Source organism: Acromyrmex echinatior, chromosome 3 (assembly GCF_024713525.1).
Source record: "Acromyrmex echinatior isolate Ae372 chromosome 3, ASM2471352v2, whole genome shotgun sequence".
NCBI classification, from domain to species: domain Eukaryota; kingdom Metazoa; phylum Arthropoda; class Insecta; order Hymenoptera; family Formicidae; genus Acromyrmex; species Acromyrmex echinatior.
In genome coordinates this window covers 18,005,758-18,030,661 of record NC_141854.1, presented here as the reverse complement: position 1 = coordinate 18,030,661, position 24,904 = coordinate 18,005,758, and the positions used below count along the sequence as shown (strand labels likewise).

The 24,904-nt window shown below is 31.7% G+C and overlaps 3 protein-coding genes and 1 long non-coding RNA gene across 8 annotated transcripts; 2 read left to right on the top strand and 2 right to left on the bottom strand.

Annotated features, from left to right (window-relative positions):
- Positions 1-11: 11 nt before the first annotated feature.
- Positions 12-3,694, top strand: Pbgs (Porphobilinogen synthase). Of its 5 annotated transcripts, none has more exons than XM_011062328.2 (6): positions 12-148; positions 939-1,172; positions 2,144-2,291; positions 2,472-2,691; positions 2,774-3,006; positions 3,323-3,694. In XM_011062328.2, exons 2-6 carry the CDS (start codon positions 1,045-1,047, stop codon positions 3,608-3,610), a joined length of 1,017 nt encoding a protein of 338 aa, XP_011060630.2. In that variant the 5' UTR covers positions 12-148; positions 939-1,044; the 3' UTR covers positions 3,611-3,694. The 5 variants fall into 5 exon arrangements, with proteins under 5 accessions (XP_011060630.2, XP_011060615.2, XP_011060622.2 ...); XM_011062313.2 differs by having other exon boundaries at positions 13-113; XM_011062320.2 differs by having other exon boundaries at positions 94-232.
- A 2,262-nt stretch (positions 3,695-5,956) lies between these two features.
- LOC147910295 (uncharacterized) lies at positions 5,957-7,041 on the bottom strand. Its single transcript, XR_015544690.1, has 2 exons — positions 6,361-7,041; positions 5,957-6,276 (listed from the first exon to the last, which is right to left on the bottom strand). It is a non-coding gene; the product is annotated as an uncharacterized LOC147910295 (long non-coding RNA).
- Positions 7,042-7,172: 131 nt separating this feature from the next.
- Hsc70-3 (heat shock protein 70 cognate 3) lies at positions 7,173-11,992 on the top strand. The gene is made up of 6 exons (XM_011062296.2): positions 7,173-7,318; positions 8,649-8,793; positions 8,931-9,351; positions 9,557-9,922; positions 10,068-10,471; positions 10,593-11,992. Exons 2-6 carry the CDS (start codon positions 8,669-8,671, stop codon positions 11,245-11,247), a joined length of 1,971 nt encoding a protein of 656 aa, XP_011060598.1. The 5' UTR covers positions 7,173-7,318; positions 8,649-8,668; the 3' UTR covers positions 11,248-11,992.
- A 335-nt stretch (positions 11,993-12,327) lies between these two features.
- Positions 12,328-22,920, bottom strand: LOC105149732 (RNA-binding protein RO60). Its single transcript, XM_087404941.1, has 9 exons — positions 22,754-22,920; positions 21,589-21,801; positions 21,156-21,513; positions 20,616-20,845; positions 19,994-20,199; positions 19,792-19,912; positions 18,923-19,326; positions 18,501-18,635; positions 12,328-18,381 (listed from the first exon to the last, which is right to left on the bottom strand). Exons 2-8 carry the CDS (start codon positions 21,781-21,783, stop codon positions 18,503-18,505), a joined length of 1,647 nt encoding a protein of 548 aa, XP_087261067.1. The 5' UTR covers positions 21,784-21,801; positions 22,754-22,920; the 3' UTR covers positions 12,328-18,381; positions 18,501-18,502.
- Between the last annotated feature and the right edge of the window lie 1,984 nt (positions 22,921-24,904).

Sequence of the window (24,904 nt, the reverse complement as noted above, 5' to 3'; positions counted from 1 at the left end):
GGCATGCGCCGTATTGTTCTCGTGGCAGTCGTGACCGGTGACACTTAAATGGGTTTCCAAGCTCCTATCATACTGATTTGCATTGATTGAATTGAAAACAAAGAAGCACCGAGGTGGGATTTGGACAAATATTTCCTTGTTCTAATTGGTACAATCATGGTGTTCAATGTTTCAAGTGATGTGATACGAGCTTAAAACTTCGTGGAAAATTTCGAACTTGCTGCTGTCAATTGTAAAAATAATGAATAATGATTGTTTTCTTGACATTCGACACATTTATTTTGCGATAAAAATTTCTAATGTGTATTGTGAATGAGAAATATATGTATATACTTACACTCTTTAGTATTCTGCATGTTAACCCTGTTATGTCACGTTCGCGCGGCATGAAGCTGCATTTTCGGTGTGTCACGCTCATTATACATTAGGCTCACGAATCATCAACTATGTGAATCTGAAAACATTATCTTGCATTAATTACACGTTATTCGTAAAGAACTTTGTACGTATGTTCTCAATTATTTGTCAATTTTATGTTCTTTTCTACCAATGTAGAAAACTCAATTTAATCTTGATTAAACTTGCTTCGTTTGTTGTTTTAGAATTATGCCTTTTTTTAAAATAATTTAAATGTGGTTTTAAATAATTTCATCTTTTTCTAATTCTAAGAATTAGACAAAGATGAACAATAAATTGAATCAAAATTAAAATTAATCTACATTGGTAGAAACATTAGAAAAAGATAAAACATAAGTTAAACCGAGATTAAAGCTAATCTATATTGATAAAAATAGATATTAAAGAAATTTCTCTTCTAATGCACGAGAGGTATCTTATTGTGTAGCTGAGTTATTTTTGTAACCGTTTTATTTTATGTAATTGATGTACTTATCCATATATTTGCATTACTTTTAATAAGTTATATTATTTATGTATAGATTCAATTAGTCATCCAGATATCAGACTGATAAAATCAAGTGGTGTTTATCTGTAAGAAGAATTACTGTGAACCTTTACTGCAAGTAGACAACAAATTAGAGCACAATGAAAATGACAGCAGTTCTGGCTAAGCACACTCTTCATAGTGGAATTTTTCATCCTGTCCTTCGAGAATGGCAGTCACCAAATGTTGAGATCACTGTTAATAATCTTATGTATCCAATATTTGTTTCGTAAGTAGCATATCTGATTACTATATGTATGATATGTACAAACATATATGTTTTTTAATTAAATTTATAGATAGTCAAATATGATCTATATGTTTAAACATATAGATATGTTAATCCAAATAGGGTGAATACTAAGTACTGTATAAAATTTTGAAGAATTATTTCTCATATAAATTTAAAATGAAAACTTCATATGTTTGAAACAGCTTAATTTAAAGATACAGAGTATCAAAATTGAAGGAATGTTTTTTTTTTAATTTTGAAAACCACTTGAGTTCTTTTTATGATATTAAACTATACAGTTTTATAAAGTTTTATTAAAATAATTCCAGAATAATTTTCGTAATTTTTAGAAAAAACCAAATTTTTTCTTCATCTTTGACAATCTGCATCTTTGAAAACTGTATTTTCGAAAGCCATTTTTCAAACGTATGGTCACAAAATTTTCGTCTTTTGAACTTGTATGATGAATTACCCCTTAAAATCTTGTAGAATACTTAGTGTCTACCCTATATATAATATACAGGGTGCCTATTTTAAGATGTTTCAACTATCGGTCGAACACTTGCATAATGCCTGCAGTGCTATACTATAACTTATATATAACTTGCAAGCTTTATAACTCGAAAAGTACTTAATGAAAATGAACTTAATTACAATGTTTTGGAAAGTTCTCGAGGTAGGCTACAAGAATACGTAATGAAAAATGGGGAGTTCCGTTTAAAAAATTCAAAGTGAACCTTATCCTGACCTTGACGTCACCCAAAATCAATGACACCATCTTATGTTTCCCTCAAAGTCCCAAAACTTTCATCTAAAACATTTTTCCTTAATATGCATTGTTTAACAGATATTTAAAGTGATCGAATAAAATGGAATACCCTGTATATATATAAACCAAGCTGTATTACATGCATATTACATTTATTTATGCTTGATACAATATATAAAATTTTTATATATGGTTGCAGGGATGCAGAAGATGCTAAAGAATCTATTAATAGCATGCCTGGTGTATATCGCTATGGAATTAATCAGTTAGAAAAGATGTTACAGCCTTTGGTTGCAAAAGGTTTACAATCTGTTTTATTATTCGGTGTAACACAATATCTTGAAAAGGTAACATTTATAAAGCATATTGTATTTTTTTTTAAACTGTACAGAATATTATGAAAGTCAAATAATTCTATAATTTAATATTTTATTATAACTTTAATTCAATATTAAATATTTAATTAGAGAAGATTTATAATAAAAGAGTTGTATTTAAAAATTTAATTAAAGAGCTTTCAATTTTAGGATGAGATTGGAAGCAATGCCGATAGTGCAAGGAATCCTGTTATTCAGGCTCTACCATTATTACGAGAAAAGTTTCCTAATCTATTAATAGCATGTGATGTTTGTTTATGTCCATATACAAATCATGGACATTGTGGTATTCTCAACAGTGATGGTAGCATAAATAATGCAAATAGTATCCAGCGGATTGCTGAAGTTGCTGTATCATACGCAAAAGCTGGTAACAGATTGTTTTTGCTGAAAATTGTTCCTAATGTATAAGTATGTAATTATGTTTTATAACTGTTAATGATACATTACAGGCGCGCAAATTGTTGCACCATCTGATATGATGGATGGTAGAATTAGTGCAATAAAGCAAGGTCTAGCTGCCGCTGGATTTTCCAATAAAATAGCAGTTTTATCATACGCTGTAAAATTTGCATCAGGACTTTACGGCCCTTTCCGAGACGCATCGCAATCTGCACCAAAGTTTGGCGATCGCAAGTGCTATCAGTTGCCTCCTGGAAGTAATGGATTAGCAGCCAGAGCTGCTGTAAGGTTTTAATATTCTTACTATAACACTTACATATTACTATAAGATAATAACAATACAGAACTGCGAGTGAAGTATTTATATTTTTTGCAATTATATTAAAGGATATTGAATGAGAGATAAAATATCAAAGTCTCTAAAACATTCTGATTTGATAGATTTTATTTTATCTTGTGCGTCCTACATTATAAGAATAATTATAATTGTTATTCCTTAAATTTTAATTGTTTCATATATATATATATATATATATATATAATATGCAAATACGTTATGTATGTATAATATACAGAATATTTATTTTATTTTTTTAAAGGCAAGAGACGTGAATGAAGGAGCGGATATGCTGATGGTGAAACCAGGATTGCCTTATTTGGATGTAATGCGACATACAAAGGATGCGCATCCAGAATATCCTTTATTTGTATATCAAGTATCAGGAGAATACGCTATGCTGTATCATGGTGCACAAAATGGTGCAATCAACCTAGAGAATGTACTCAACGAAATATTGCTTTCTATGAGAAGAGCGGGCGCTGATTGTATCATAACGTACTTTACGCCATTAATTTTGGACATGTTGCAACGGAAAAGCAAGTTATAATTAGTTACAATTAAAAATTAGCATGAAATAAGAAAATAAATTGTGGAATTTAAATGGCATGTATATAAAAATTGTATGCAAAAATTGTTTTTATATTAAGACAACATTCATCCTCCATCTGTTTCTTGCAATCAGAATTTGCTCTCTAAAATTATTAGGATTATTAAGATTCCTTTAAAATTTTCTTAGTTTTCAATCTTTTTATAATCAATCTAATTTAATCAATTTTTATGTCTGTCGAAATTAGTCTCAATTTTTCTCAATGAAGATTACGAATGGACATTCAGTCTTTATTTGAATATGCAATGGTGTCTGTTTGGAAACTCTTCAACAATATTGAAAAACAAATAGTCATTAAATATTCAATCAGTTTATTAATGTTACATTATTAATGTTATTCATAAGTGTTACTAACAAATGTCATTTTTGGCTCGGAAAACATCTGTTGAATAGCGACAATATGGATCAAATATTGCATGACGTGAATTAAAAACTAGTTCCTAAAGATTATTAACACTAAAGGCTACTTATAATAAGCGTTCATTTGTTTCAAGTAATTTTCAATTTCTTTGATAATCACTTCAAAATCCTTTTTGATTTCTTCATTTATATCCTATCAAACAATTTGAAGTGACTGTTGGCTTCTACTATTTCTTAATCTCACATCATTAATATTTAAGTATCATCTGTTAACAAGTTAGTTTTGAAAGTTTCTTTGTCGTAAATACTTAAACATTAATCCACTTTAAATTATTTATTATTTTTTTGTTTTTTTAATTTCATCATTTGGACAATTATTTTTTACAAACATGAAAAACCTATATAGAAAATTATTGCACATTGCATTATTTTACGTCATCATAAAATTGCATCATTAAATTATAGATTAATTATTAATATATCAGTTAATTAATTATAGAAAAAGAAAGATGTAGGATAACATACATAAAATTAATTTGTATATTTTTAAGTATATTTTAATGAACTAACAATAAGTACAAATTTTACAAACTTTGTCAATTATTTTAAATCTTAATTCAGCGATATGATATCACGTTTTGTCATTCACATGTAGATTTGTTTCTGTGTTAGTGAAATAACGTTGTAGTACAATGCGTAAAGGCGTTCCATTTAATTCACTGTTACCTGTGGTAACGGGTAGATACCGTTAGACTAAATGGTGCCACGGTGCAAACTCAGATCGGAATGATGCAACTCGTTCCATCCGTCATCATCTGTTTTTTTTACATCCATATAGCCTTATACAAAACTTCCGTAATTTTGTAAAACAAATTCTTATTATTTCAACTGAAAGATTAGAACTGGAAAATGCATATATACGTATATCGGATTAAAAATGTTGATACATCACAGTAGATAGTATAATACAGCACAGTAGATAATATAATAAGATAAAACTAAAGCAAACTTTTATATGATTTACCTATACTTTGATAATTATCTTTACAATTTTTTTTTTATTATTAAAATGAAAAATTGTTAATGTTATCCAGTATAATTGAATATTTAGTATCACATCGTGATATTTATAATACGTATAATAATTAGTAATTGTATAAATAAAAAACTTTACAGTTTTATTAAAAAATTATATAATTATATTTATAAAATATTTTTGAGGAGTATACATGTTTGGTATTTTATGATTGTTTTATAATGATACGAACATATATTTAACAATTTATTTTCAAATATTTTATAAGAATTTGTATTGAAGCATTTATAAATAATATTTATGTAAAAATTAGGAAAACAGAAGTTCTTATTGAAATATTATAACAATCCGATAATAACTTGTTCTATCTTATATTATAGAAAATATATTTTTTTCATCCAATAAATAAAGTATCTTTTTTCAATGTAATAAAAGTATTTACTCCACATTGTTTTTAACGTGAATTAACAATTTCGGAAAAAAATATATCAAAAACTATATAAAAATAGCTGCGATATCTTTTTGCATTATTTCCTTAAATAACTGATTTATTCTATACTGTTATTAAAACAGATAATAATAATTATAATAATAAGTTAAAAGATAAATGTATATACATTTCTATTACGGTCTTTGCACCAGGATTTGCGACGATCTTTCACATCCCTGCAAAAGTGATTCAACTTATGAAACACAATCGTGTCCACTGTTGATGCAACTGTTCTTATTCAAACACGATGTATCCGGCTTCCTTTCTTTGTATGATTAAAAATGATATTATTTATTCATTTATTTAAAATATTCTTTTTAACTTATTCAAATCATTTATTATTGTTTATTCAAATAATTTTTTTGTCGATAAGATATATGTTAAACATCGAAAATATTCATTTTTCTTTTGTTGAAAATTCTTTCGAATAAGATTTTTATATTTATAACACATTTAAAAGAAATGAATCTGTTTTCTTAAAACAAATTAACCATTAACAAATTAATAATTTGAAATTAGTAATATATATATAGCATATGCTTAACAAAATGTAAGACGTGGGTGTAACATAAGATATGCAAAAATTGTACCCATTATAATCATAATTTAAGAATCATTCCCGGGAAAAGACGTTATATATATGAACACATTTTATATGTAATTACATATATTTCTTATCGTGTTGTAAAAATTCGTTCGGTTTTTAAAAATAATTTTGTCCTATAAAATTTGAACACAATTTAGATTGTCATTGGAGTCATTTTTCAATATTAAAGTTTCCCTAAGTACGTGGAGGTGACTTACTGAATTAGTTTATAGATATTGTAATTAGAAAATTAATTTGTCTTTGAAGATGGCTCAAAAATGAGCCAAAACATATAAGCGAATTATTTAATAAAAACTAGCTAATTCTACAATATGCTCTTTGTTTCCTGTTTCTTGCTGTTTGTCTCTTGCCTTTTTGGTCAATAAGTCATGAGACAAACAGCAAGAAACAGAAAACAAAAAGCACATAGAATTAGTCTTAGTGTTGTATCCACATTGTTTGTTTTGCGCAACAATTACCGCATCTGACTCTTATTGCTCTATTTTACCTATTTTCTTTGTGATTAGTAAGAAGTCTTTACGAATACTTATATATAAAATATGTCAATTTTTTATATAATTATATATATAAAACATTTTTTCCCGGATTATTTTAGATTGTCAGAACTTTAAATTTGTCCATTTTTTAAATACAACAAAAATTCTGTTTAAAAATATCGATAAAATTTTTCAAACATCACGATACATGGCAATATTAACGTTGACGCAAAACTGACGCAAGAAGATATTTATTTACTTTCGGAGTGTTCCGAGTGAGAGGATGGACGGAGTTATGGACACGATGGTTTCGTCCCTGGCGCGTCGCGCAGCGCTGCGGCGTCCACGTGTTCCACCTACCGTATCTAATCGGCCGGCCGCGAATCGCGGCGGCGCGTGAAGACTTCGGAGCCAGACAGCCATGACGTGGGCCAACGAGGCGCGGCCAACTGTATACGCAACGGCGAATCAACGTCACCGCCTTCCATTGAGACCGGACGGCCCTCGCCAATCGGTGTCGGCCACGACGTAACACTCCCGTTAATATCCCGGCCCCCGAGTTCAGTGTCGGTGTCAGTCGTCGTTTTACCGTTCGCCGAGAGAGAATTAGAATCGCTAGACGTATTCGTAAAGAACGCGAGGAACATTCAACGAAACCGAGCAGACACACGTCCAACTGGTAAGTGAAGTTCTCCTTCTGAATGTCGCGAGCTAAGCGTTTTCCTTCGAGTTTCGTCTGTCACCGTCGAGACGTTCCACTCTGTCGAAGTCGCCGTCGCCGTCGCGTACCGACGGCAACCGGAGTTCGATCCTCGAACCAGAATTTCTGTTCCCCCGGGAATTCCGGGTGTTCCACTGTCATCCCACTGTCAATCTGAAGTTGTCGCTCGCAAACGACGACGGTGTCTCTTCGTATTCTTGCGTTTTTTTTGTTCGCATACTGTTTAACAGACAATACGGTATTTTCCTTTTTTTTTTTTATACGTTTGGAGACTGCGGCGAGAAGACCTTCTGCTACATTTGATTTGTTCGTTACGAGTCTTATAGAAAACTCCCGCGTCTTTCTCAGTCTTGTTCGATAAAAAGGGTGTTTGTTAAATTGCAACAACCGCGATAATTGAGCGATTTTTTTAGTCTCTCCGGAGCGTCTGGAATTATCACTTCGAAAAGATGACGTGTGACTTTGCTCACCAAGCCGAAAGTCATCTGACTCATAAATACTAATGATGTTTGTGAAAATTAATTTGTTTTCCATTTGTTATTCCACGGTCGAAAAATCGAAATCATAATAATTTTATGGAAATTAGGAAATTATTCTATCTTGACTCTACTAGAGCTATATAAACCTGATATCTTAAGACATATATCTAAATATATGATTGCAATGATACATTATGCAAAAAAATGACAAAAATTTGCTTTACAAGCAGTTTATTCAGCAGTTTCAAAATTTATCTCTTCATAATCAATTTATTTTCATATAAATATAGATGAAAAGGGTCATTCAGTGCAAAATTTTATTTTTAAATTATAATTGTATAATTTATGAATAACTAATTCATTACATTTAATAATTAATAATTGATATATAAAAATAGATATTTATGACAATCAATATAAAAGATGGTCGAAATTTAATAAGTGTTGTACTAATATATTATTAATGTTGTACAATAACACATTATATTTATAAATAAAATTTATTATAAACAATAAGAATCTTATTGAATGATACACGTAAATATATAACCAATAGGAAGTCCTTAACGGTCGAAATTGCTTAAATAATTCAGTGTGAATTTATATACTACGTAGGATTTGGTATGTAGTATAATATATACACCGAATTATTTAAGCAAAATCCAGCTTTGATCGTAGGGCTTTATTTCCTATTGGTTGAAAATTTATAATAATTTTTAATTTTTATAAAGTGTCTTTTGTCTTTTTCATAAAATTTTAAATCTTATTAGTGTATTATTAATCCTATAGTATTAATTCTGTGATTTAAGGATAATTCATACAAAGCAACATGAAGGGAGTCATAAGTCTATTGATAGTGGGACTGCTAGCAGTCGCCACGATTGCGAAAGAGGACAAGGAGAAGGAGGATATTGGTACAGTAATAGGAATTGATCTGGGTACAACTTATTCTTGGTGAGTATACATTATCATAATGATGTATTATTAAGAATAATTTGTAGAAAAATAATATTTTATCATCTTCATATCTTTTTTATGATTTTTATATCTTTTTTATGATTAATAAATTAATAAGATGTATATGTTTTTAGTGTTGGAGTTTATAAGAATGGTCGAGTGGAGATCATCGCCAACGATCAAGGTAACCGAATCACGCCTTCTTACGTGGCGTTCACCAATGACGGCGAACGTTTGATCGGCGATGCCGCCAAGAATCAATTGACGACAAATCCAGAAAACACCGTGTTTGACGCCAAGCGGTTGATCGGTCGTGAGTGGTCAGATCCCACTGTGCAGCACGATGTGAAATTCTTCCCATTCCCGGTCATCGAGAAAAACAATAAACCGCACATTAAGGTCGAGACCAGCCAAGGTGAAAAGGTCTTCGCGCCAGAAGAAATTTCGGCTATGGTTTTGGGCAAGATGAAGGAAACCGCCGAGGCCTATCTCGGCAAGAAAGTCACTCACGCCGTAGTTACTGTACCGGCTTACTTCAATGATGCACAAAGACAGGTGAAATCTATGTTCGATATTTTAGTTCATCATTTTTGAACTTTTTGAAAAAAAGATCGTATATTTCAAAAGTACCTATTATTATTAAGATTTAAAAAAAAACTAATATTCTATTTAAATCTCTCAAAGTATTTTGTTGAAAAAATCGTAATAAATTAATTCTGTCTGCTGTATCCTTAAACATAATTTTTTATTTTTGATACAGGCCACTAAAGATGCCGGAACAATTTCTGGCTTGGTCGTAATGAGAATTATCAACGAGCCGACTGCCGCTGCAATTGCATACGGTTTGGATAAAAAAGACGGCGAGAAAAACGTACTGGTGTTTGACCTGGGCGGCGGCACCTTTGACGTCAGTTTGCTCACTATTGATAACGGTGTGTTTGAAGTCGTTGCCACTAATGGCGACACTCATTTAGGAGGCGAAGATTTCGATCAGCGTGTGATGGATCACTTTATTAAATTATATAAGAAGAAGAAGGGCAAGGATATTCGCAAAGATAACCGAGCTGTTCAGAAACTGCGTCGTGAAGTCGAAAAAGCCAAACGAGCACTTAGTGCTAGTCACCAGGTATATAATGTTTTTTTTTATACGTTTTATTTAGTTTTACTATTTCCGTCTTTTTTAAAAAAATGTTTTTTTGCCTTTTTTATGTCAATTAATTATTACATATTTGTATTTTTTCATCAGTCTAATATACTTTTTCATATTACAGGTCAGGATCGAGATTGAATCATTCTTTGAGGGCGAGGATTTCTCCGAGACATTGACTCGTGCCAAATTCGAAGAGCTGAACATGGATCTCTTCCGTAGTACTTTGAAGCCTGTGCAAAAAGTCTTGGAGGATTCTGACATGAGCAAAAAGGATGTGGACGAAATTGTTTTAGTTGGTGGCTCGACTAGGATCCCGAAAGTTCAACAATTGGTGAAGGAATTCTTCGGAGGCAAGGAACCATCACGAGGCATCAATCCTGATGAAGCTGTCGCTTATGGTGCCGCTGTACAAGCTGGTGTACTTTCTGGAGAACAAGATACTGATGCTATTGTACTTCTTGACGTTAATCCTCTTACCATGGGTATCGAAACAGTTGGAGGTGTAATGACCAAACTCATTCCAAGGTAAACACGAAAAAAAAAACAATATTCTTAAGAATATTATTGAATCTGTAAATATTTAAATTTTTGACTGATTGAATCAAAAGAATTCTTGAAATAAAACGATATTCTTTATTTCTTGTAGAAACACAGTTATTCCGACGAAGAAATCTCAGATCTTCTCTACAGCGTCTGACAGTCAGCACACTGTCACGATTCAGGTGTACGAGGGTGAGCGTCCTATGACCAAGGATAATCATCTGCTTGGCAAATTCGATCTTACTGGCATTCCACCGGCGCCACGTGGCATACCACAAATCGAAGTCACTTTCGAGATCGACGCCAACGGTATTCTGCAAGTATCGGCTGAGGATAAGGGCACTGGCAATCGCGAGAAAATCGTCATCACAAATGATCAGAATCGTTTGACGCCCGATGACATCGAGCGAATGATCAAGGATGCGGAGAAATTCGCCGACGATGATAAGAAGCTGAAGGAACGTGTAGAGGCGCGTAACGATCTGGAATCGTATGCATATTCATTGAAGAATCAATTGGCCGACAAGGAGAAACTCGGCTCGAAAGTGAGCGAGGCGGATAAAGCTACTATGGAGGAGGCTATCGACGAGAAGATCAAATGGTTGGAGGACAATCAGGACACCGAGCCAGAAGAGTATAAGAAGCAAAAGAAGGAGCTCACCGATATCGTTCAGCCAATTATCGCTAAGCTTTATCAGGGCGCGGGCGGCGGTGTTCCACCCACTGGCGGCGAGGACGACGATATGAGGGACGAACTTTAACTGCAAGCTAGCGACCCGCTCATCTCGGTTCGCGATTTAGACTGATTATTCGCCTTCCGAGCAAATACTTTACAGAAGTGTTGATATACATTATGAGAGGCTGAGCGTGGTACACACGCGAGATTATGTTCTCGCCGTACGTTTAGCTGAAAGTGGCTGTCTGGTTCTAAGTTTTACTTAGATAATATGTAGCATAGACTATCTTATAACTCTAAGACTTAGGTTAAGGAAGGCAGTTTAAAGCTAAATGTACAGTGGGAATACAAGTCTTCGTCTCATAAGTCTTACGTACATTTCAAGAGAAGTGCGAGAAAATGTTAGAGTGATGTCCAGAAGTCATCAGATTTCAAAAAGTGAGATTTTAGATTGCAGATACTCTCTAGAATCTTGATTCTAGAATTTTGAAGATTTCTCGGCATCATCAACGTTTTCGATTGCGCTCGTTTCTCCCCTTGCGATACAAGCATACTGACTCCACGGCATCGTTAATTTATTTTGAGTTGTTTTGTATGTTTCTCCACTAAGTGTAATAATCGGACGATCGATTATTTGCGAAGTAAAGCGCGTTGAAAATATATTTGTGAGTATGTGTATGTATGATTGAACAAGAGTGAATGTGAAGCGCGCGGAGACGGCTTGCTGCCAGCGAATTACATCGTACTATGTACAATGTAGCCGTGTCTACGCTTGAATACAATATGTGTATCAGTAACGCAAGAATAAAGATTTTTTCAGTAAACCGTAACTTCTATCGGAATATTCGATCATCCGCATCCTGTGATCTATAGATCCTGAGACTCAATACACATAAATACAACACAAATATTTGAAGACCTTAAGAACTTTTAAAATACGTCCTAATTTATAATGTGTTAAAACATTCCTTAAATATCGTTTGACCACGTAGTGATGTTTAGAAATGTCTTATATTTTTTTTATAAAGCGTTAATGCAAGATGTTCTAGTCTTAAATGAAAAGAAAAGTATTTAAATTGTAAAAGTGAAATTATAAGATTCCACTTGCAATCGAAGCTTGTAACTCGCTAATCATTTTCTAATTTAAAGTAAATACAATGGGAGATTGTTTTGAGAAAATTTATTTAAGGATCCAGTTCATACCGTAACAAAAACAGCACGGAATTTGTAGACATAATCAATTCCCTATATCTTAATGCGCCTATATTGTGTACCGAAATACAACCGTTAACAGACATAATGACAATAACATAATTCGCTCCTTCGTGAAACTCCGACGTTAATTTGTTCAGAGCAATTTAATCGCTGGGCTTACACACAATGTTTCACAAATTTACTTAGGTATAAAAATAATATCGAAATCACGCGCGACAGATGTTTTTCACGCGTATATATGTGACAGGAAATTTGTTGGCTGCGTTGGAAAAGTTTCGTGATTTCGAATTATGATGAAATAAAACTTTGAAAGAATTATTGCGTGCTTTATCTCTTTACTGAATATTGTAATAACACCTTAAGGACCTAATGGAATAATATTACATGAAAATACATAATTATCAAATATTTTTCACGATGCAAAGACAAAAGTAAACATTCTTAATTTTTAACAATATATATATATATATATATATATATATATATATATATATAATTTTATATAATTATTTATAAATAATTTTAAATTATTATGTATTCAATAAATATATTTGATAAATAATTGAAAATAATCATAACGACAATCATCATAAACGAAAATGATCATTTAGCCATTATATGTTTTCGCTTTTGTTCCGAAAATATGTAAGAGATATTACGAAGAATTTCAACGGTCATAGATTAATTTTGATAAAATTTAAAATCGAAATCTCGTAATTTACGATAGAAATCGAAAATAACAAACAAGTAATTTTTTTTAAAGTTTCGACTCACGGTCTGTTTCGAAACTTTTCTCACGCAGCTAGTGTACGCGACAATTCTTTTTTTTTTGTTTCCGCAGATTCCGATGTACCATAAATTACTGATTGTGAGTAATATATCGTTTTACGAATGTAATCTATATGTAATAATACTATCCTTAAAGGAAAAAAAAACGCTGAAATCAATTCGCAGCAAGATACAATTTCGGGCGCTGCGATTACTGTGTGAAAATCTGAAGAAAAGACTTTGAGATTTTCCAAAGATTTATCTCTCATCACACACTGATCTCTTTCACAGCGCGAGGAGATACGCGTACTGGCCGCAATGACACAAATTTTGACTAACGTTTGCGATAAAGGCATAGGGTTTTGACGAGATCACAGTGTGCGTACTGAGAACTGAACGGGGAATCTCTTAAAAATCTCAAAATCTCAGATATCCACGAAACGTAAAAAACCATCGAACAGGTAGCAGTGAGTGAACGGTATTGTTTGTCTGTGAATCGATTCTTTCGCTTTTACAGGATTTTCGTATGTAAAAAGATAAGGCCAAAAGATAGGCATTCAGTGCGTGAATCACGAACCAGAAGGACAATTTCTTTCTTCTTTCTTTTTTTTTTTACGTAACTCGCAGAGTTAGTACAATTCGCTTTTGCTATTTTACACTGAGAATAAGTAACGAGGTATTTCATTGCGGTTTGTACATGTAGAATTGAATATCGTTCCGTTCTTCGATTACGCTCTTTTCTCTTTTTTTTTTATATATATTTTTGGCATTTGCATCGAAAACTTCGAACAACGGGCATTGAGCATTTTTTTGTCTAGATCGTTGAAGCGACAATGTACTAATTATGGAATTATAAGTTTTGTCTCGTGTAATCCTAAGGAACATGACGCTATTTCGTACTTATGTATACCTTAGTCAAGCGTAAGTCTGCATATGACTGAGAAGAAATGCGAAAAAGAACGTTGAAAGAACGTTAAAAAAAATAATGGAAGTCCTTCGGCTGATTAATCACGTCCGCGCATACCGGATTATTTTTTCTTGGAAAAAAATCTGCGGACAATTGAGGCAAGATGTAACTTCCGACAATTGGAAGTACGTGTGGAATCAAATCGAACAATAATCGCGCTAGCGATTTTTTTTTTTTTTTTTTAATAACTTAACACACTGAAATGCCGCTAATATAAACGGAGTGGTACCTCCAGTCCTTAGTCCTATACAGATTTGCGGTCAACCGACATTTATTCCGAGAGACGGTTGATAATGCGTGTCCAGCGGCGCGTAAAATACTATAAGTATCGGATAAATATCGTTCGTGCTTCCTGGTCGAAATCAATGATCAGTCCGGAACCTCGGAGAATCGTCTTCGGCAAGGAAGCCAAAAATTTGTCCCTCTTTCAATATCGCGAAGTGCAAGAATGTAGCGCGACCGTGACGTAGCACTTGGTGCCACGGTGGACCCGACGAGTGTCTCTCGATCTCCCGTTACATCCCTTTGTTTCCCATTTTTAATAACTACATAATGCGGAATTTCCTATTTTCTTCTCTCTTTCTCCTCTTACGTGGTAAATATTTTCTTCTTTTTTTTTCTTCTAGCATGAACACATTCAACATATTGTTTCTTTCTTCTTGTTCAACTATACAGCACATCCTGAAATCAATGGACTGTGAAATAACAGCGTGGAGAAGTGATTCTCTTCAGATTCTGGCTGTACTGTTCTCCTTCTCTCCTCTTTTTTTTTTTGCTTTTCTTTTCCGTTTTCTTCCTCCAGTATGCCAGTCTATATCATATTTCGGACGTATATATTCTTATAATAGTAGTATTAATGAATACATATATCTGCATGTACCGCAAGCGGAAAGGATTCCGATTTTAAATTTACTTCTCGAATCTCGCGACTCTCGATTATTCGATATTACAGCTAAATTTAATATATTATAACTAATATAATTTTCGCGTAACGCTATGCGATTAAATTGGAGGTCGGAGCTTGTATTAGCTTGTACTATGATAAGATTGCTATCAGAGAGATTGAGAGATTTTAGAATTAAATTGGTCGACTCTTGTAAACGCGTCTGTAAAAAAGAGCTTAGACGAAGTGCGGGGAATCCTCTCCGATCGCAATACGCTCCCGTACATATACAAATACTTGTAATGCCTACTTGCTAATGCCAATGAATACATTGAGCTACTCTATATATGTTCGTAGCGTATATACTCTTAAACTCTTGTTTAGTAACTAGACATTTCGTTTCTGAAAGAAGTTTTGCCTTCACGCAAGAAGTTTTTTCCGTAAAAAAATGCGCTAGATTTTTTTTTCTCTCCTAACACTGAACAATTTAGACACAAGGTGTGTGCAGTAAGTGTATAAATAATTTCTCTAAGCGCGCGAATGCTCGCCAAAATACGAAGTTCGAATAGGAATATAGTTCAGCGTAAAAGATACTGACTTCACTCCCGATAAATTATAATTTATACAAAAATCTCTGGGGAACGCTGCGCAACCGAGATTAATAACAAACGTTCATGTGAACCTTCTTTTAAAATATTCTTAAAAATAAACTTATGCGTAATATTACGGTTTCTTTTGCCGAGTTGCAAACGCAATTTTGCTTAAAATCTCTATCTGGAAAATTAGTATGTACTTTTTAATTGCTATATATAATTTTAAAATACACATGCCTTTTGATAAATATAGAACTGATTTCTTTTGCTTTTTAAAATCTATCAAGAACTATAATTCTCTTGATTTATTAAATAAATTTCTCTTGACAACTAATGATAAAATTGAATTTTTTTCATGCCTAACTCGTCAAAAATTTGACTTCAATTTGTAGTATTAATTAGTTTTATTTTCATCAGGAGCAAAATGCAGATTGCTTAAAGAATAGTCTACTTATATACCCTTTTCGGAACACTGTCTATTGAAATAGAATTTACGTTAGCAGCTTTCGATCCGTAGATTATCAGGGACAGCTGCAAAGAACAGGTGAATAGTTAAGCACTTAGTTCAAATTTGTTTCGAAGACCTGAGAGTTCATCCACGCTGTACTTTTTAGCAATGTGTATGAAAGAGGTACGTGCTTCCGTGGTCTCATGCGAGAAACGAGGGAAAAACCCGATAACAATAATCCTCAGATCGAAAGCCCATTTTTTTTCTCTCTCGCGAGATATGATACAAAATTTTCAACAAAAAATTTACGCGCTAATTTGCGCAGAGACTCAACAAATATCAAACACGGTGCGCTTCTGGCCGCGTCACTTAAATATCATTTCCCTAGTTTGAACAACAACAATGTATCTCGTATCACAGTATTATTCAGTAGTGTATTTAGTATTTGTCTCACGTTCACTTTGGATATGGCAAATATGAGATAGTAACAGTAAAATTATACTAATGTAAGTCTATAACTCTTTGGGGCTAAATGCATATCACAGTGGGAAAATTTTCAACGTTCCTATGTTCACCGTCTTCTACGACTTCCGCTTTCTTCTTTCTTTTTTTGTCTTTTTTTTACTTATTTTAGATTATTTTATTTAACCGTCCAGAAGCGCACCGGTCCCAGAAGCGTGTCACTTTTTTTTTTAATAAGGTCACGTTATTTATACGTATTATTACGAAGAAGCATCACCGCCAACCAGAAACAAGCAAGCAATTAATAATATTAGAGTAAGATTTTTTTACCATTAGTCAAAAAATGCACCGTATGTTATTTGAGATACGCGTTTTATCCGCTATGCAGTCTTATCCTAAACTTTTTCGCTGCGTAATGCGCTACTGAAACATAGGACTATTGAATTGTACTCCTTTTCCCTAGTTTTCAAAATAAGATTGTTACGGTTGCATATGAAACTTCGAGTTTTCAAAGTTTTACAATTGCAAATTTATTTTAAAAACCAAATAACGATTGCAAGTCGTTCCTATAAACATTAAAAATTAAGTAAGATTTAAGTTATTTAAGCAATTCTCTGTGTCTTTATAAAACTAAGAGATAGAGAAATTAATTTTAATAAATGTTTATGGCAGAATCTTAATTACTTTTTGCAGACCGCACTGAGTTTTTAGGTAAAGGCAATTACAGGAGTTTTCGGAAGATAAGGAGATAAAGATAACTGTGTGTGTACGTATGTGTATATATGTGAGTGTGTGCGCGCGCGCGCGCGTGTGTGGAAGGGGAGAAGTGCATGCATGCGTGCGTATAGCGTGAGTTTGAGACTATTAATTTATAAGAACGACATTATAATGTATTACGATAATTATATATCAAATAAAAGAAAATCTCTTTTAAAACTAAGATTTAAATAGTAAAACATCCGACAGCTTTAATTGTTAAATAAATCACGCTTTATATATAATATATGATTTTTTTCAACTTGATTTAGACGTATAAATTTATATACAATATTAAAATACAAATGTAGAGAGAGAGAGAAAAGGGACTATAATTAAATGCATATCTCAAAAAATAATTAACATAAAACTGAGATTTCATGTGCAACAGTTTAATAAAAATAGTCCATAACTAATCTATATATTGCTTATATAATCGGATCGATACGATACTGTGTTTGCTAAAAATAAAATTGCCGAGTTATTTGAATTGTATCGTCATAAATCCGAATAGGAGTAAAAAAATACCTAATCATTTTATCAACAAAAAGGGAAAATGCTACACAGCTCTTTCCTAACACTAAGAACATGTAGTAAATATTAATATTATCATCTACATGCCAATTATAGTGCACGATCACTTTTCTCAATCACCTTCATCGTTTATCTCTCTATTTGCAGTATGTTTTAAAAAGTATACTGTCCCTGTTCATAGTATGTTTTAAAAAGTATACTCTATTGGATATATCTCAAAAAAATTAACAGATAGCAAAATTAAATATAATTTGATTCAGTCATGGATATGCAAACAAGCCGACGTTTGGAACTGACGAAAAAGGCAAGACAGTTTGAATTCCAAAATTCGGCACTATTTTAAGTAATTTCTGAAAGCTCTTTCTGTAACTTTTCTCCATTATCGCTCACGTTCTGCATTAGTATGCTCATTAATCAAACTCAGTTTTGAAGAAAAATCTGTTCTAACCAGATAAATTCTCATCACTGACTTCCAAAATTGCCATATGCTTCTTTCTCCTTCATTTTCATATCGAAACAATGCTTTAGGATAAAATTTTCTTCTTGGTTAATCATTTGTGACTTTTTGAAGAAACATGGTTTTAAAGAATCTCCTGCAAAAATATAATACAAAAGTGTTAGAATGACTTTGTCCGGCACTTAAGCAATTAATGTGTGATCGTTTTTAAATCAACGTTATTTATTAATAGAAATTTAAATCGTGCTTTCTTACATCTAAAATAAACCCTTTGCGAACGCCTCAATGACATTAGGTACGGTAGCATCAAAACCGTTGATCGTCAAGACATGTCGGTCATAGTGTTCTTTACGATATGGTGAAGGAGAGCATAAGGCGCAAGTGATCAATCTGTAGAAAAATCATAAATTTATATTCAATTATATTATATAATAGCATATTATACTTACATTATTATTGCAAGACATATTTTGCAATTTGAATATTTGTAATTTGTATGATATTAAACATCAATTTTTTTATTTTATACTTATGAATATATTAAAATAAAAGCATTATAAAAATCTTATAGTAAATTAAATTGCGTAAAATACTAAAAAAAAAATTTTAGATAATCCAAGAAATTCGTCTTTTTAATTTAAGAAATTCAAATTCAATAAATAAAAAAACCCACTTACTTTGTATCAGGAAGATTTAGATGCTCTTTGTACGATATTAGATTTTCCTGGGATTCATCATGTTTTTGCAATATTTGATCTATAATGTTAATGAAGACATCATACTGTTTAGATTGTTTTTTGGCCCACAAAATTGGTTTACTCTGATTGGAACTTCCGAGAGGCGCTGTTTTTAAGGTTTTCAAAATATCTTCGAAAGAATCAGTTTTGTAGACATTCAATATATAAATTCCGACGTTCTTAAACGTCGCTATGGTAACGTTCTCTTCGGAACGTAAAAGTATCAACGCGATCAAAGCAGCCGTCTCGATGCCGGTCATATTACCATTTTGCCAGGTGCTTACTTCCATTGATTTATTTGTGCTGATTGTCACTAAGTAGCGCAAATTTGTAGGTTGTATATTCTATAATTATTATAAAAATACTATAATATAAAAATTATTATATTAAAAAATTATTATATATTGTGATAATTATTATTGTTATATTATTACAATCGCAATAAGATAAATAGGATACATAATATTTATTTAAAATAATATAATATATATGCATTCTCTCATTAATTTCATTGATTTTTATATTACCATAAAATGTTTAAAAAGTTGTCAAATCACATATATGTAAATTCGCTTTAATCATAAAAAACTATAATAATAAAAACTAATAATTATATTTTTTAAAAGAGATAATTTTGACATTTAGTTTATAAGCTACTTATCATTTCACCTATATATTGATAATACACTTATAATTAATCTCCAATATTTATTATTATATTAATAATTATAAGAGATAACTCACATCAATTAAATTAATAATTATTAGACTACATAATTTGTGAAACAATATAAATCAAATTAACTTACTTTAAATGACAGATGGAATGCCTCGTTTAGAGCATCCATTATTTTGATATTTGGATCAAATCCTGGTAGCATAGATTTCTTTGCTAATTCTCGAACTTTTCGTTTTTCATAAGTCAGACATCTTAAAAATGCATATTTATCAATGACAGTTTCAAGTTATTTAAATCACATAGAGCACTGTTGAAAATTGTTGCGTACTTACTTTCCGGAACACTGATAATTTTTGAGAGTAATAAAAATTAATGCCGGATGAATTGCACTCTTTTCGACGTATTGTGAATTCGTAAGTCGTTCAGTTACTTTCTCGACTGCTGGTTCATCAATAACAAGAAACCCGAGATTGTGAATCCTTTGCAGGTTGTTTAGAAGCACAACAATGTCCATTGATATTAGCAATGAATTCCAAACCTACGTACAAAATAATAAAATTTTTGTTAAATTAAAAATTCATTCTTGAAAAATGCATTTTTTAACGCGAGTTGTAAATAAAATTTTCTTTGATCGTTTATGTTGTATAAAAATAATCTGGTGAAATCTCTTTTTATAACCGTATAATTTTATTAAATATAATTATTTAAAACTTGATAATTAAACAGAATTTGTTTCTTCGCAGTATTAGAAGTTTAGCACTATATATCCTTTAATAATTTAATTTAATAATAAACTTAATAATTGCTGTTAAAATAATATATATAACTTTATGACAGTTCTAAAAATTGGTTAAAAATTGCATTTTTTGTAATCTTAGACTTAGCAGTTTTTGCATAATTTACAAAATCTAATAAATTAATTGCATAACAAAAAAAGACTATGTTTGCACTTACCTCCTTGGATTTTAACAAATGACCAGGTACATGATCTAATGAAAAACCAAATGTTTCCAGCATAGAAGCAGCTCGAACTTCATCTTCGCAATGTTTGAAATCTTCAATCTCTTCCATATATTTCAGTAGTTCATTGATATTAGGAGATATCTCCTCTATCTGATCAGCTGCCATATCCTTTTTGATCTTTTCCAAGCCGTGTATCACATATTTCAGTATAATCTTACTTTCTATTAAATAATTAATTATCTAAGTAACATTGGATAATAGTATAAAAATAAATTCCGACACAACTTCACAATGTGAGTTACTGTATCTATTAAATTTTTTCCAAGTTATATAAATATAGCTATTTAAATTTAAGACAATTTCCAGCCATCAGTATTATTGTCGAATATAATTACAATGATCAACATTATTTGTAAGAGAATATAAATAAAATAAAATCAGACTTATATAAAAAAGAAAAAAATGATTAATAAAGCTAAAACTAGTAATGGATTTGTGCTTTCCTCATGAATCATAATTTTGTAAATTTACCTGGAGAATTGCCTAGAGGATGAGCCATCTTGACAATATCTTTGTGTTTCCAACCATATCTACTTTTATATTTTGTGACACATTCTATAAAATCTAATGGTTTCTTAGATAAGTACCAATTGTTAATAGCTTTTCTTAAGCCATGGCCCCAGCCTTGTGTAATATAATTCAATTCTTTTTCTCTGCACAGTTTGGAAACAAATTTAACAAACAGAATAAAATTTGGAGTAGATGCACAAATCGTTTGTACACTTTCGTATGCTGCGTGACGTAGTGTCTCGCTTTTATTTTGTCTGCAGCAAACAGCGAGGGCAAATACCAAAGCCTCTGGATGTGTAACTAAATTGCTCTTAAATGCCTACAAACAGTTATAATTTAAGGATAGGCTATTATTGTAAATACTTTTTATGCCTTTGCAATTTATGCCTTTTACCTTTGTGATTAATTCGATGGGTACCAATTGTTTCTCCTTATCTTCAGCAAGTTCTTCTATGGCTAGAACATTCCTGACTATAAAGTAATGATGGGCAAACCAATATCCAGGCTGGTAATTGGGGTAATCTTTTCCAACATACAGATATCGTAATAAACGCAATTCAGGATCATTGCTATTGCCTTCTGTTGCCATTTCCTAACAAAAATTTGCCTAAAACAATTAAATAACAGATTTTTCAAGTGCAACTATTACTTACAAATATATGATGAAAAATAGCTATCATCAATTGCTTAACTTTCAAAAAATAATTTTCAAATATGAGTTATTTTTTTAAGGTATTTTCTCAACAAACAAGTATACATTATTTATATAATAATGTTTTAATTTATTTTTAAAAGTAACAGCTATTTTATCTTATTATGATACTTATTACTTTTGTATGTATGATTATCCAAAATGTAAGATGTTAGAAACTATAGCACAAAATATAAAATAAGTTTGAAATATACATAAACATATTGTATAAATTAAATTATATTGCAAGTCAGAACAAGCAAATGTGGACTTTTTACGTCATATAATTCAGATATAAAAAAATTATTAGTAAACAAAAGTCTCCAAAATTCTCTTAAAAATATAATACATCAAATGTTATTCTACACAATTATTTGACATATAGGGTACTTCGAGCACAACAAGACACTTCAACGTTTTTGGCTTGACAACAAGCGATCGTTTTCATACGTTTTTTTTTTTAATAGATGTCTTATTCTATTTTGAATCTCTCCTTCAAAAAACAAAGGGCATACAATCTGCATTATTTATATGACCCATTAACTAGATCGCGTTTGACGCACATACATACATGCATACATACATAAACACGCAATTAAGCATCATGCACATGTACGCGCATGAGCGCGAATTCCTTAGCGAGGATCGCGCGTATCACCTGGTTACCGGATAAGGTAACGCGAAGGTACGGGACGGAAGATGATGCGATCTCACGCATTCACGCATTCACGCACGCACACACATATGCTTGCACACACAGTCGCGAGTCCATTGTCGAACGACGCAAAGTTAGCGCAAGGGTCGAACGTGCACTCGCGAGAAATGCGATCGTGGCTTCTCGAATTCTCCCTCGTTTCCAATGGTTTACCTTGCGTCAATATGAACCGACGTGCGAAATAATCATGCACAAGAGGCACGGAAACTGACGGCGACGACTCGCGATCGCGCAACGTTGACGTGCGGTGCGACCAAGTGCGGGGGAGCGCGTTGACGCACGCAGCGACGCCAGCGACGCGGAGCGGTGACGGCCCGCAGCCTGCAGCTCGCAGCCGCATCCATCGTCGCGTTATGTTTTTTGTATACATTAAACGCGACGATACTAGATGGCACTACGCTGATCTTCTCGGGACGCTCGGACCGATGTTTTTTTTCCTGCACTATAGACCGCTACTATTAGAATCTTTTTTCTTACTTTAGCCTGCTTTAGCCGAATATCAAACATGTATTATCTACTTCATTTTAAATTCCAAAGTGTAAAAAACATCTATGAAAATAACTAAAGAAAGAAAATGTTTTTTTTTCCCTCTCTCTCATCCTCTTCCTATCTCCCTCTCTCTCTTTGTCATAACCCCTTCCTCTTCTTTTCGCCACTTTCTCTTCTATCTTCTTTTTTTCACTCGTTTTTCTTTATTTCTCCCTTTTTTTCTAGCTTCAGCGATATGTAGACTTTTTTATAATAATAAAATGAAGATATACAATATTATACATGTTCATCGTTGCGATGCGCGTTGCAATTCTCATATTAATCAGCATGAATAATATGACGTTTGTTAAATTAATAATTAATGAGAACTCTTGATTGCAATTTAGGCTCAATTATCAATGTAAGATTAACTTTAATCTCGATTCAATTTATTCTTTATTCTTTTCTCACCCAGTGTTAGAAATGATTGGTTGATCGACATTGAATCAGTATCAATTAACATTGATCGACCAATCATTTCTGACTAGGAAGAATTAGAAAAAAATAAATGATAATATATAATGAAAAAAATATACCGAGATTGAAGTTAATCTTACATTGGTAGAATAATAGTCCTTATGTTTCTATCAATGTAGATTAATAGCTTTAATTTTTATTTAACACGCATATATTTTTTACGTATATTTTTTAGAGAATAAAGCTGTTGCTAACAAAAGTTCCTCGAGATTCTGTTCGTTGCATTATATACGTCAGTATATTACGTTATGTACGTCAGTTTTTAAGTGTTCGATGCAGAGAGAGAGTGATAAAACAATTGTTTTCCCTCGGCCAAGCCACATGCTTCCTCTTTATCATTAAGACTATACATACAAGATCAGTCAAGATTGAGATAAATTTAATGAAAAATAAGTATACGATTCTGTCAACTGATTAGTCAACGATTAGTCAACTGATTAGTATTATCTAGCTGCTATATTCAAATCGATATCGTTATGTTTATTCTTTTAATTTTATATCAATCAAAGGAAAGCCAATGCGTTATCTTTAATCGTGTACTAATTGGCTTCTACTATTCCAGAACGTAGTCAAATTATCATTAATGTTATTATTAATATGAAGGCAACGTCGCGCGCGAGCAATTAAGAATGTATTTTTTTAATTCTTTTATTCCGGATCACACATGCCGATAATATAATCAAATCACAGGATGACGTAAATTTTTGCCAAGAGTTACTTTCCGACAGGAATTAGTTATTATGAAGCAAATTTTATTTTTATCAAAGCAATCTCATGAAAATTTACGTCATTCTGTACGTGATGTTCGCTATTCATACAAATCGATGATATTCTCAAATGTTTAATGAAATCATGCACACACAAGTAATATTACGTATTTTTCTTTTTGCAATAGATTTTATATAAAATATATACAGTTTTATATTTTATATACAATAAAACATACGATTATGTATATAAAATATTTTTATAAATATAAAGTATACAATATATAATAATGAAATATATTATTTAATTTTACATTTTATGTATCTAAATATAATTCCATATAACTTAATTGTATAATTATGAATAAGTATATTTTATTTTTTATATAGGTATACGTATAAGATGAGTCAACAAAAACTTTCCCAGTTTTTTATAATTAACTGATGTATGTATTTGGAAAATGTTTTCAAATGTCGATATAACTTCAGAAACTTTATTATTATAAGGAAACTTTTCTTTCAACTTTGACACTCTGTATTTTTAAAATCGTTTTAGATATATAATTATGTTAGTTTTTCGTCTTGAATTTAT